The following is a 13,821-nucleotide window of genomic DNA, read 5'->3' as shown; positions in this document are numbered from 1 at the left end:
ATTAGCCCTGCTCTATGGATCTGCCCCTCAGTTAGAAGTCCACTTTCCAGCCTTTACATACTACCGTCTTCTTTCTTCGCTGACTTTGTCCATTTCTTTTTTTTTTTTTTGCTTTCTCTAGATAACTCCCAGCTCAGCCAGGATCAGGGAGCAGGTGTCCCGGAGCAGTTCACTGGCCTCCTGCACGGATCCTCTCCCGTCTTCGACTGCCGTGAGGAACCCTTCAGGCTTCCAGGTGTTCTGCCGCCCAACCAGGGACAGCCAGAGTCAAGAAAACCTGCCAAAGTAAAAGAGGAAGTAGCAGCAGCTGCACCACCGCCTAGCCGTCCCAGTATGGCTGCCATCCTGACAGACTGTGACCCTAAGGCAATTTATGCGACTGTGAACAAGGAGCACAGGGACTCTGGGGCTGGGGCAGTGTCTGGCGTTAGGATGCGCCCTCCTGGGGACCTGAAACTGGCACGCAGTCTCTCCAAGTCTGACTCAGACTTGCTCGTGTCGCCTCCTAGTGAGGAGGAAGGAGGACTGGGAAACCGGAGCGAGTCTGTTTCTAACTGTAGCACTGGAAAGAAGAGGCTTGAGAAATCTCCCTCTTTCACCTCAGAATGGGACGAGGTAAGTGTTTGTCTGACTCTATTTGGGACATAAAGCGCTGATTATGTGTGTACATTTCGGTGCTTTAGTCTTCTACTAATAATACTTTCAAATAAGACAGTTTCTTTATTAATTTAGCCACAAGATGTCTCATAAAAATATCAAAAAACCAATGCATTAACGGACCGAAAAACTTGAAACCAGCTATGAACCTAGCAGACAAAACAAATGAGCCTGAGATACAATTACAAAACATATGTTAACATAACATGTGGTAGTGTTGAGTGTTGTTTCTATGAACTTGTCATGAAACGCCATAGAAAGCAAACCATTAATTATACGTAGGACACATGCATTATAGAACCCTGCTACAACTAATACATGGACACTGTACCCAAGCGCAAATGTAAGATCTCTTATTTCAACTTTAAATTTAGGGCATGAATCGTTTAAGATTCCTCTTTCCTTCCGCTTTTTTTTTTTTTTTTTTTTCTCAAAGCTTCTCTCGTTAGGCCTTAGTCAGCTTGTGTTTATGCTGCAGCCGCAAGACGTTTGTTCAGAACTACAACACTGATGAAAGAAAAACTCAGTATCACCTGCAAACAGCTCTGTTGACCGTAGTGAACTTCATCAAAGACTCCGTTCCCGTTCTGTCAACACACAGCCCACCTGTTGTCCTGAGGGGGACGCGGTGCGGTTTGAGCTCTACCTTGTCTTGAACGCAGACTTTCAGCAAACACAATGACTGTGTTAGAAATTGTGTTTGCACATGTTAATGAAAGCTTTGAGGTTGGTACAGTTCATTACTTAGGAAATTTATCTTTGCTGCTTGTGTTCCACCAACACCTTCTTTTATAATTCTGTATAGAATTATTTTTTTTACTCGGCCTTAAATTGGTGTATTTTTATTTATTCAGTCCTGCCTTGTGCTTGTTATCACTGTGGATATTCATAACTAAATAAACCCCCCCCCACACCCCACCCCTCCCTCCACTCGGCACTTTAATGCTTTGTCTGGGACGTAGATAAAGAGCTGAGTAGAGCCACAGTGAGACGAGATTAGAGAAGACAAGACGATGGGGATAAAACGACAGAGAAGCTGGGAGAGTGAGACAAGAGACGGAGATTTGGAAATTGAGATTCAGAGAGAACATACAAGCTGCAGATCTGTCTCACTTCAGCTCTCGTCTCCTCATCTTGCAAAGGCTTCAGACTCCAACCCGAGTCTCTGCGGAGATGGGCTTCCCATCATACAAACACAACACACCAAACACACCACTGAACAAATATAGGATCATTTCAAGACAAAAAAAGTTTTTCTAAAATGATCCCCCCCTTTCCAAAGTTTGTTAGATTGTGCATCTTGGGGCATAATTTTAAACATAACCTTTATGGACTGTGAATAGAGTGTCTACATGACAAGAATTAGAAGAATGAGAAGAGGTATGTACATTACAAGCCTGAGCAATTAACATAGTTTCCTCTTTATGCTCTCTCACCATTTTCCTACAACAATCCTCTTACTGTTAGGCTAGATTAATGATATCCTCTAAGCTTCTCAATTAAGTTTTAACATAAGCTACCAAGTCTAGTGTATCTACTAGTGTCTCACTAATTTCCCCTTGTATTGTTTGTATTCTGCTCTGTTTCTGCTCTTTTCTGACGACTTTCCTACACTGCTGTGCTCCACTCATAGTGCAGTGTAGTCCATGAGAGATAACTTCCACGTTGTGGGTTATGATGTAGAGAAAATCAGGGGCAATAAGGCAGCCCGAATGCTTCTTGTCTCCAGGAGATCGTATCGCTGCCTGGTGTTCCTTTACATGACCCTATCCCTACAGCCGCGTCGAGCAGAGTTAATAGCGACTTTCAGGTCAATATCTTGGCTGCTGTGGATCACGGTTTGTAATCAGGTGGCCGGAGAGTTGTCTGCTTTTCCTTGATCACCTCGCTCACCTTCCCGGTATTAGGAGGTGGGTAGACCAGGTCTGCTTTTAAGAGTTTTTTTAAGACGCACAACTAAAGGTGAATTAGGTGTTGTTACTGCAGTGTTTGGCTTTAACATATACTATTTATGGCCTCTTCAGCAGAGATTGTTAAGTGATTGCTTCTCTAATTATCTCATTTACTCATCTCTATTGTGAGCGTGTGACGTGTACGTGCTGCCATAAACTGTGCCAGATGTTGATCTTGCTGCAGTTGTTAACCGTCAGACCTTGAAGAGAAGGTCTTTGAGGTGCATTTATGCATGACAGCAAATTGACCTGATGTTTGTTCTGTCTGGAAATAGTCCCGTCGACACTCAGATGGGGAGGGGAGGGCGTACAGGGCCTCTTACAGAAGCTAGTCAAAGTTCAAAACACTCTTCTTAGCCTGAAGGCCAAGCACAACACCTTGGCAGCGTGACTCACTCATTCCTGTGTAAAGTCGGTGCAACCTTGTCTTCTGTGAGAACCACAAAGACTGTTGCTTTTCCTTGCTCTACCTCTGCACTGCCAGATGTTTGCATACATCAGCAGCACAACTTTAGTTTATAGTTTTTTCAAAGTCTGCCGAGGAGACATTCACTGAAAACTGAAGGTTGTATTTGAGTAAAGGTCATATCAAAAACTGACCTTCCATAATTCTCTGTATGCAGTCAGTGAATGTCATGGTAAACAACTTACCTCCATTATATTGTGAAGTACAAGGCAATACTATGCTTTGACCTGCCTGCTTAATTTTGTGATGAGCTGTTTAAACAACAAATGTCACAAATTATATCCTGACTAATTCTGGAATTTTTTTTAAAAACTGATCAGTATTTCTGAGTTTGATTTATAATCCATAAGATTATCATGAAATCAAGCTCCATTTTTGATGCTATTTGTCGGCATTTTTTCTGCAATAACCATTTGACCCATTTACATTCGGTAATTAGCTTTCTGTATAGTAGTTGTCATTGTAAATGGCAGACTCTGCCTCTCTCGCCCTGGATACAGATTGCCTCCCTTCAACGGAGAGTAGCAATTGTATTTTTGTTTTTTTTTTGTTTTTTTACATACACATATAACTTGTCTTGATAAGGATCCCACAGATTTCTTTTTCACAGAACTCTGACCAAGATACATGATAAACAGAACATTTTAGTGTTTAAAAAAATGTCAGTGTCAGTGCATGTCAGTGCTCTCTGGTGGACAAACTGTGAAATATTGTCTTCGTTTCTAAATGACCTCATACCCAGTTTGTCTTTCCTGTACTGTAATTTCTTGTTACTTATTGGAAGACATATACTCTATACCATCTGATATAAGCTAGTATCAGCTTGATTGATTTATCGGTTCAGCTCTATCACAAGTAGTGACGGATTCCAATCAAAACTGTGGTCTTATTTTAATATTACTTATTACTAACATGCGAAGGTGTTCACTTAAAATCGCATGGAGGCGAGTTTTGACACTGCTCCTAAGACATCATCCTCCCTCCGCAGAACACTGTGATTCAGTGGGTTAATAAGGTCAAAACAAGGGAACGTCTTGTGCGCTTGAATCTTTTAATTCCCCTTTCAAACGTTCTGGTCCCAGGCAGGACGCTGTACAGTCTAATTATCCAGTTTAACGAACACCTCACCTCCTCAGACAGCACCTGAGGGATGTGGCCTCTGAGAGCATGACAGGATTAAGGCAGCCATGACATTACTTGGTTATTGGAGATTGCTTGCTCTTCCCCCGTTGCCTTCAGCGGCCAGTAATAATCCTGGAGCTTCTCCTGTTGTCTTCTCTCCCCGGTGCTTCCACGCAGATGAGCTGAATATCCCGAGCATGAGAATTGATCTGGTTGTAAGAGAAAAAAGGCTGTCGAGGAGGAGACACAACAGAAGATATCACTGTCCCTTTGCACAAGAGTGCCCAGGAGAACAGGTATTGGCTTCTAACTGAGGAAGAGATCTTATCAGGGAAAAGGAGATATGCTTCAGCCAGATGCGTCATTTACTGTATGCACCATACCAGTGTGCGTTACTGAGTGAACTGGTCAGCTTTAAGTTTATCACAATGCCTAAAGGCGTCTTGGAAATCTCAAAGTAGACTGCTGGCAAGGAGCACCACATATCATCTTTAATTATTCATCCATCCCATGGGAGTGCATTTTATTTACTCTCCTGTCTTTTGGCCACAAAATAATATTGTTTGGTGATTATAATAACAATGCAGTTGACCTTGAAAATGCTACTGCAGAATAAAACGTGAACCACGAATTCTGGCTCGGATGGATCTCAGTTTTGTGCAGGCTCTTGTCCTGCTCCCTGTCACACTGTGTATAGACTGTATTTGTGTGTGAACCCGCCTGTCAGCTAGACCAGTAGATCTCACATTCATGCAAAGGCAGCTAGAATGAATTGGAGATGTAGAAGCCCAAAGCTGCAGTATACAAAATTCAAACCACTGTTGCCTCAAAAAGGATGTTATGAAGAAGCAGGTTGCAGTGGTTAACTCCACCTTTTTCTAATGGCTACGGTTGCATGATTTTCCTCAAATGAGATTTGGCAATTTTGACAGGGCAATTTCTTTTGTCCAATTTAGGAGCTGTATCTAATGTTAATGAACTTGGATGCCTATTTCTTCTCACTTTAATAGTGATTCAGAGCCCAGAGTCTTTCTTCCTGTCCTTTCAGGGAATAAACCTGCATTTGCTTGGAATTGAAATATTCAAAGAGCCGTTGTAAAGTGCATAGCAAATGAGAGGAGTGTGTGGGGAAAGTAGTTAAAGTTTGATTGGGTGTAACCCAGCCTGCACTCTCTTTAATGATGTTGGGAGTGTCCTCTTGAAGTTGAAAACTCTGTTCTCTATTCGCTCTCTCTCACTTCTCCTCGGCCCATATCGCTCCATCCACAGTTGTTTCTCTGTGTGGCAGCCATCTTGCCGGTCACGACTGACTGCTCTGGACCACTCTACTGAGCTGTGTGACAGCATTTGGCCGAGGGGTCCCAGGACATTACCAACCACCCACCCACTAACGCCTACACACACACACACACACACACACACAGACACACACACACACACACACACACTTACACACACACACACACACACACACAGACACACACACACACACACACACACTCACACACACACACACACACCCCTTTAAAAAAACATCTTTTTCTTCTTTTAGTCTGGTTTGCTAAATATTCCAGTTCTCACACCCTCCTCCCTTTTTCTTCCTAGATCTCTCTTACCCCCCCCCCCGCGCGCTTTTCTTCGCATGAGCTATACACACCCTCGGATACACTGCCTCCGGTTTCAAGCCAAGGAGATTTGACTTGCATGAGGTCTTGGCCTATGCATCTCTCCATTTAAGGAGCTCTGAGTGTGTGTGCATGTGTGTTTTGTGCGGCGGTGTGCTGGTGTGTAAAGCGCATGCTAATGCGGGTTGGTCTTGGTCCTTGGGATCAGACTGAAGATGACAATCCAGGGGGCACATTGTGTGGGCCAGCAAACTGAGCTCCACAGATGGGAGGAGAGAAAGGGAGACAGAGGGCTGTAGACAGAGGGAGAGGGCCGACATCCACTGCCCCACTTCACTCTTTACTTCATTTTCGATTCGCACTCCACAGATCCAGTAGCCACTATGAAACCAGCTTTTGTGAGTATTGATTCCCTTACAGGCAGCAGCTCCACTGGAGGCTCATTAATCTTGTCTACCTGCCATGAATGAGAAAATAATTGATGCTCTCTAGCATTTCTGTTTATATTATATTTCTTGTAAAGCCTGTTGGGTTGTGATGTGCTGATTGAAGCGTGCTGCTTTATTTGCTGAATACAGCACTATAGAACAAAGGGGGAGAGTCTGAGCCTCTCCCTCATGTTGTCTTTCTACTTTTGAGTGCCTTCTTTAAAAAGTTAATCCTCTGTGGCATTTTCTGCCACAATTCATGGAGCATGTCTTTGTTCCTTTTTTTTGCCTGTGTTGCCGTGTTCAGAAACTCATTGTGGATTTGGGGTAGCTTTTATTTTCTGTGGGGGGGGGACAGTGCAGTTTGTTACACAGAAGTCTCACGTATTTGACCTGCTGAGATCAAACTAAACTGTGGGTGTGTGTCACGGCCTGGTGCAGCCAGCAGGGGAAATCTATTCTCTAATCCCCACCAGGGGGAGAACACAGGATAGCCACAGGGGGCTGAGACATGCAGCCACTACTGAAGACTTCCTCTAGTTCAGTCACTGGAGAGAGGTGATGCCCTTTCTACTCACAAGTTGTGCAAAGGATTTCAACTTATTTCACCTTACTGGAAGATATATATTTCTACATCCTTCAGGGATGAGCTGACAAAGTTTCGAAGTTGTTTGGAAGAGATGTTGTCCCTAAAAGCACAGCATGACATTGGGCTATTTCAGGAGGACGTTGATGGGACTGCTGACAGTGCTTTGTCCCATCTTGCCACCAAGGTGTTGGCACCCCCTTTAGATGGTGGTGTGTTTGTGTTCCCCTTGATGCCATTCACTAGTCCATAGTTTTAATTCCAACCCTTGCTTTGTTGCCAGCTTGCCAATTTGAAGCTGGTGGTCTGGGCACACTCTCTCTGCTGCAGCCTTTTGTTTCACCCTGCGCAGGCTCTGCCAGGCGTGCTTTAGCTCTCCCACTACCCTCTTCTCTGAGCCTCAGTTGCGCATTGTTCAAGATTCTCAAGGCTGTTAATGAAAAAATATTCTATGCTTTCAAAATCCCAGTAAAACAGCAGCGCAGTCATTCTCCTCGGTCGTCCTGGTGCAGCAGGCCTGCTGCGAGACGCATGATAAATTGGTTCATGTGTCTTAAATCTCACCCTGACCATCTCTCATCACTGCTAGCTCTTCAGCTGTTGACCTCCACCCTGCTGCTGACTTCTGACCCTCTTCATTGTGTCTCCTTGTTCATAGCAAGCCGCTCTCACAATGGACGCCTCTCCATTTCAGGTCTCTGTATTGATTGGATCCTGCAGCACAAAAACACATTCCTCTCTCTCTCCTCCATTAATTCTCATGGCACCAAGCATCTTAGTCCTCGACCATGAAATTCAGAAGCTTTTTTCTTGTTGTGGATGTGTTTTACCTTGAGGAAATCACTGGGCCGTGTCTCCTGATAAGGATATATTTACCCAGCTCCAACACAATATCACACCTGCCTTTCACGCTAGCTGCTCCTGAATCTCACTGGACCAGCTAGTATTCTTTCTGCCGTTCTACTGGACAAGTGGAGCAAACACACCAATACAGAATGCAGCTCCGTGTTTACTGTCATTTACTGTTATTGCATTCATGAATACATCTGCATTGTGTTCAAAGGACAAAGCTCGGTACACTGACCGTACCTGCAGTGTGAGCATGTTTAAAATGCAACCAGTCATTTCTTTCATCTTATACACTGCAGCTCGAGTCGTTCAGAAAGGCACCCTGAGGTTTTTGCCGATGCAGCAAGTCGGGGAACGGACTAGTACAACCTCTGCTTCAATATTTAAGAGTATGTTGGCATGTCTTATCTCCTGAGAGCCAAAGAAGAGCGAGATCTCGGCTCCTTGTTGGTCCCCCTCTGCTCATTGCCGAGGAGTGATGCCATTGACAGGAGCGTTCTCAGTCACTTTATGAGACGAGAGCCTTGCCCTGCCCTCATTACCTCAGGAGTTACAACAGGTCTGTGAGTCAGTGCGATTTCACGTATTGGACTCCTGATTAATGCCAGTGATCATCAGCAGCTTCTTAAACGGCTTTGTCCTGCTGAGGCCTAATAATTTATGTTATTATGAATGCAACAAAAACGTCACATTGAGACTACTCTGTTTTTTATTTATTACAGAAGACACAGCCATGCCCGGCTGAAGAACACTTGCAATAGCTAATGAACACAAAGGAGATTTTTATTTTTCACATCTCTGCTTGGGAAATTTCAGCTCCCTCAGTGCAGTAACTTCGGAGAGATGTCGTTTTATTTGTGCTATTTATATTGTTTAGGCCGTTAGCACTCTTAAAAGAAAAGACACTTTGGGAAATATGCTTAGCTGCTCACTTGCCAAGAGTTAGATGAGAAGATCAATACCTCTCTCATACAGTATATGGTAAATATGGAGCGACAGCCAACAGTTAACTAAGCATAAATACTGGAAACAGGGGGAAACAGCTACTGTGGATTTGTCCAAAGCTCACTAATTAATACATCTGATCTCTGTTTTAAGTGTCGAAATGACCAGTTACTGGTTGGAGTCGACACTGATTGCCTTGCAGCCAAGCCAAAAAATAGTCCGACCCCAGTTAAATTAATGTGTTATTTTTATATTTAGCTTTTTCTACAGATTAAACAAACAACATATAACATATTAGTTGATGAGATTTAAAGGTGCCTGTAGGCTATTTTTTATACCTTTAGACTTAGCCGGGCTTGTTGTTTTCCCCCAACTCGAGTCTTCCAACTGTAGCCTGAGGGAGTGTCGTCAATCTTCTCATCTAAGTGTCTTTAAAAAAAAAAAAAAAAAAAGATGTGAGGTCATTCCAAAATATTGAACTATTCCTTCAGTTCACTGGGGAAGGGTGAAAAGAAAAGCTGATCATGTCCTCCGCCTCCACAACAAACAGTAGCAACCTATATTTGCTGAATCATCTCTGAGTCTTTGCTCAGGTAGGAGAAATGCTGCCAGTTCACCATCAACATTCCTGTTTAATGACTCATGAAGTTAACATGTGGCGCTGATAGATGGAGGTTATTCGTCGAGTATTTTTGACTAATTAATCATCTGCTTAATATGCAGGATTCTAATCAACAGTATGGAGACGTAACACTGTGCAGATGGACAACGTGATCCTTCCTCTGCCCTTCGTCTCATAACTCTCCCTTCCTCCCTTTCCTTGATAGGAATGAGGTGTTTTCAGTGCTGAGGATTCATGTTGAACATGAAAATAAGAGAGCAGCTACTGTAAAAAAAAAAAAAAAAAAAAAAAAAAAAGTAATGTGTTATACTGCACACTGCAGGTCAGAGTGTGATCTTCAGGTTCCTTGATGGCTGCATGTCTCAATTTCATTTGTGTCTAATTCTTTGATGCTTTAATCGTTACAAACACATCACTTATGCACCAGACACTTACAGTTTTTCATTTGAAATAGTGTTCCAGTTACATGTAGTTGACTGTTTTCAGTGTCAACTGTGTAGAGGACCTGTGTATAAAACAAAGCCCTGCCAGAGGATAGCTGGCACAGTGTAGTAGAGGGTACAGTAGTTGAACAGAAGGAAGGCAAAACAAAACCCTGGATTCTCTCTCAGCAGACACAGACGACTTCTCCCTCCACAAAACAACGAAGATCTAATTCCTTTGACAGAGTAAGACGTCTTATCTTCATTGAAAATGTCTCCTGCTCCTTCTGGGGTTTGGTTCTGTCCTCTTCTGGGGCATTCTTTGTAGAGGTAGATGGGATTTTTTCAAGGTTTAATTAACCCTTTTGGAATGACATGATCTCAGTGATTATTCATTTCTTCTTCTATGCAAGTCTAGAAGCTTTAAAATACTATTAATTATCAAGTCTGACAGCAGCACATTTCCATAGATGCATTATTCTTCAGAGTTAGATTTTTCCCTCTGCTCCTCTCACAAACATTTTTCTTCTAACTAAATACCACTTCACTACTAAACATCCACGTACTGATTGATGATGAAAACCTAACAAACGCAGAGGTCTCCTGATGGCACCTTGCCTTAAATAATTATACTAATGGGGACTGATAACCTGTCTTGGGGCTTTTAGAGCAGCAGACAAGACCTGGACTCGACAGCCAGTGGCGTAGCTTTCAGATAAAACATTTCCGAAAAAGGCACAGACAGCTATTCACTCCACTTTATAAAACATGCCCTTATCCTCAAAAAGAGTTGGAGTGACAGTACCTGACAGGTGTGACAGCGGCACTGTCAGTTTCTACCTTTTCATTTTCTGCACTCCCAAAGTGTGTGCATGCTCAGCCCTGGACTCATTGAAAGGCGGGAGCCATGTTTCTGTGCTGTGACAGGTGTAACATCGACTCAATGACCCACTGCTGCCTCAGCGCCATTATGAATGCATTATTCTGATTGGGTATGTCCGCATGTGTGCATGTGTATGACACGTCGATATCAGTGACTATGCTGGGAGACAACACCCCAGTAATGTTCACATGCATTGTGTAGAGATGCATGAAACTATTGCAAGACAACATGGGAATCTGGGCATCTTTTCATTTTTTAGTTATCTCTCTTTTTTCACTCTGTGTACTATGAGCCTCTGTTGCCTTGAAACAATAGCTAATTGTTACAAGTGTTATTGGAGCAAACATCGTGACACAGATAGTTTAACCTGACATTGATTTGTGTTTCTGTTTTTCCTTTTCTTTTTTTTAAAGACTGTCACACTTTCTCTCTCGCCTCTCCCTGATTGCCCTAACAAAACTTGTGCTTTGTGATCATTTATGCCAGATTGTGAAACTGGGATGTCTGTGTAAATCAGAATTGTTTTGGCTGCAGGCAGCAGATGAGATGCTGCTGCCTGCAGCCCAGTGCCAGTAACTTGTCCAATATGAGACAATGGAAATGACTGTAATGCTGTGGCGATAAATGAGATATAAAGGCAATCAACCATGGTGCATTGCTGCTTAAGATGCCCTTCAAATTTTTTTTTATTTATGTGTCTTCGTAAAAACCACCGTGGCGGACTTTTCTCTCGCTGAAGGTTCCCTCAACGCTGTCATTTGCCTTCGCAGAGTGACTGTAACATTTGGTGCTTTATTGTTTAAGGCATGGGGACATTTGCTGGTGAGAGGTGGAGGTTAAACTGTGACGGCGTCTCCAGGTTCTCATCTCTCTCTCTTCTGTCCCTGTCCTCAGATCGAGAAGATCATGACACTGATTGGTGCTGGCATCGATTTTTCCAGAGATCAGCAATATGCTACACCAGGTAGAGTATGATTATTATTATTACCTTTTCATGCCGTTGAATGTGAATTCATTCGTTGAAATTGAGTGTTTTATTCAAAAATAAATTATCAATGAAAGCTGAAAGTTTGAGGGAGGGGAAATATTTCACTACTGTTGCATTATTAATCTCTTGAGAATCTCACTGCGAGCCCACCAGGCTTGAACAAAAAAAAACCCAACTTCTGCATTTGGCTGAAGGCGGAGATTTGAGTGGGCAGATTTAGACGGCATTTCATTTCCTGCATTTCCTCAAAACCTTTAAACAGCCTTTTCTAAGTACATGGTACATACGGGCGCCCATAACTCATGCTTTCTTTACCAAACCTGCTCGGTTTTTCTTTGTAATCATCCTTGAAGTTATTTTATCCATATCACTGCCCACAAGGGAATTCAAACAGGTGCCAATGAAGGACGCGTCTGGAAACAGTTTGCAATTCAGTTAACAATAGAGGACATGGTACAAAAGTATAATGCAGGTGGACAGTTGGTCTGTTTTAATAGAGCAGGTGAGGAGAGGAATTGGCATCAGCAGCTGCAGAGAAAGGTACAGTACCGGTCAAAGGTTTGACAACTCCTCCATTTTTCCAGCTGTTATTTAAAGTCACGTAATTCAATGTCTCAGTGTTTCCAAAATTAAAGCTTGGACAGATAAAGAATTGGCGATTTTAAAAACAAGGAATCATGGCAGCTTCTTGTTGAACTTAAATGTTTGACTCATCCAGCAGCCGAACAGACTTTCTACAATAAAAACCTTTTTATTGTTCAGATATACTGTTGCAGAAGTTCACATGAATGTGTTGCACTTGTAGGTCACTTTACTTTCACCTTCTGTCCAGTTGATCCCAAACCAGCTCCATGTGGTCTGGAGACTCTGCTGGTCCTCCATCATGTGAAGGTTTGGGTCGTTATCTTTCCTTTGGGATGAAACTCTGACCAACCAGTCTGTCTTCCTTTGATACTTGCCCTTTTCTCACCATTGTGATTGACACATACAGTACTACTTCCTGCAGTACTGTCCTTAAGATGCATCAGAGGGTGTAGTAACACAGTTTGTTCCAACACATCCTTTGTAGAGACAGAGGGTTTGTAAGTTATTAACAAAAATTGGGGCAAGTGTAAGAACTTTTTGCATTTACTATCAAGGCTTCATTTAAGGTTAAACAGTTTCTTAATTTACCACTTACCTTCGTACCCTTTAAGGTTATTCACTGAACTTAAACTGCTCAAATTTCAAATAAAAACTGGAAAAATGGGGTGTTTTTAAAACTTTTTACAGGCAGCATAAGTCACGCTTTTAAACACTTTTCCTTGCCTTCCTCTTTTCTTGAGGCACTGGCTCCGAGCTGTGCTGTATGACACAAAACCTGAAGTGCTTTTCAGCCACAGGAGCCAGGTTTAGGTCAAGCACTGTTCTCTTAACCTGCCTTGAAAGTTAGCGAGTGTATTTTTAGTTTTTAAGACCAATGTGCCTGAGAGACACGATATTAGATCTATCCTAGCGATCTGTATTGTAATGTGGTTGTGTTAAGGATTCTGTACCGGCTCTCCTCTTATTCTTTGGGTTTTTGAAAAGCCTGTCGTCAGGGCTGATAGATGGTGCCTGGGGACTGTAGCTGTAACGCGAACAATCGACTCCTTCCCTTCAGCTTTCCTCTCTCACATTATTCACCATTCCCTTCCAGTTTACGCTTTGCCTTAGCCACATTATAAGATATTTAAGCAATGCACCAGATCCACTCTTCCTATGCACAAAGTTGTCTGTCTTCTTATTCCAGCCCTCTTGTTTCTCACGCCCTGCACTGGAGTGAGCTGTTTAAATATTAACCACTACGTATGTCAGGGGATGAGCTCATTTTGCTTTGTAGACTTGAGGAAAGCTGAGACCACTGCAGTAAAGTAGTTAGCGCTCCATCACTGGCTGTATCTGTCTGCTCTGTAAGAATCCACTCCTCTGCATATGTGATCCTCAACCTTTTAGCCGCCGTGCTCACAGCCCCGTCTCCACGAAGACGCTGTCAGGAGGCCATGGAGGGACTCACAGGAGAAGAGGCTCTCTGTTTGATGCACATGTGAGAAGCCCCCCACCCCACCCCACCCCACCCCACTTCTGAAAGCAAACCTACACCCTTGGCCATCATCTCATCCACCTCTCGTCAATGTTCTTATTGTTCATCAAATAAGTCTGCTGAATTTCTCAGTTCAGCCAAAGGAATTATAGGACCATTTCTTTATGTTTGTTTTGAACAAAAAAGTGAAGAATTGTGTGCGTGTGTGTGTGTG

General features: G+C 43.0%; 1 protein-coding gene across 4 annotated transcripts in view; it reads left to right on the top strand.

Moving 5' to 3' along the window:
* Positions 1-13,821, top strand: part of anks1a (ankyrin repeat and sterile alpha motif domain containing 1A) — a 62,844-nt gene that overhangs the window by 28,903 nt on the left and 20,120 nt on the right. For 3 of the 4 annotated variants that reach the window (XM_022767585.1, XM_022767584.1, XM_022767586.1), the window contains 2 exons: positions 122-615; positions 11,452-11,521. In XM_022767585.1, the coding sequence (XP_022623306.1) occupies positions 122-615; positions 11,452-11,521 (564 nt within the window). Of the gene's footprint in view, positions 1-121; positions 616-9,863; positions 9,921-11,451; positions 11,522-13,821 lie in introns of all 4 variants that reach the window. The other variant, XM_022767582.1, reaches the window with a different exon arrangement.

Source organism: Seriola dumerili, unplaced genomic scaffold, assembly GCF_002260705.1.
Source record: "Seriola dumerili isolate Sdu_G_001 unplaced genomic scaffold, Sdu_1.0 BDQW01001222.1, whole genome shotgun sequence".
NCBI lineage: Eukaryota > Metazoa > Chordata > Actinopteri > Carangiformes > Carangidae > Seriola > Seriola dumerili.
The sequence above is the reverse complement of the archived record's forward strand: the minus strand, read 5'-3'. Positions and strand labels throughout refer to the sequence as shown.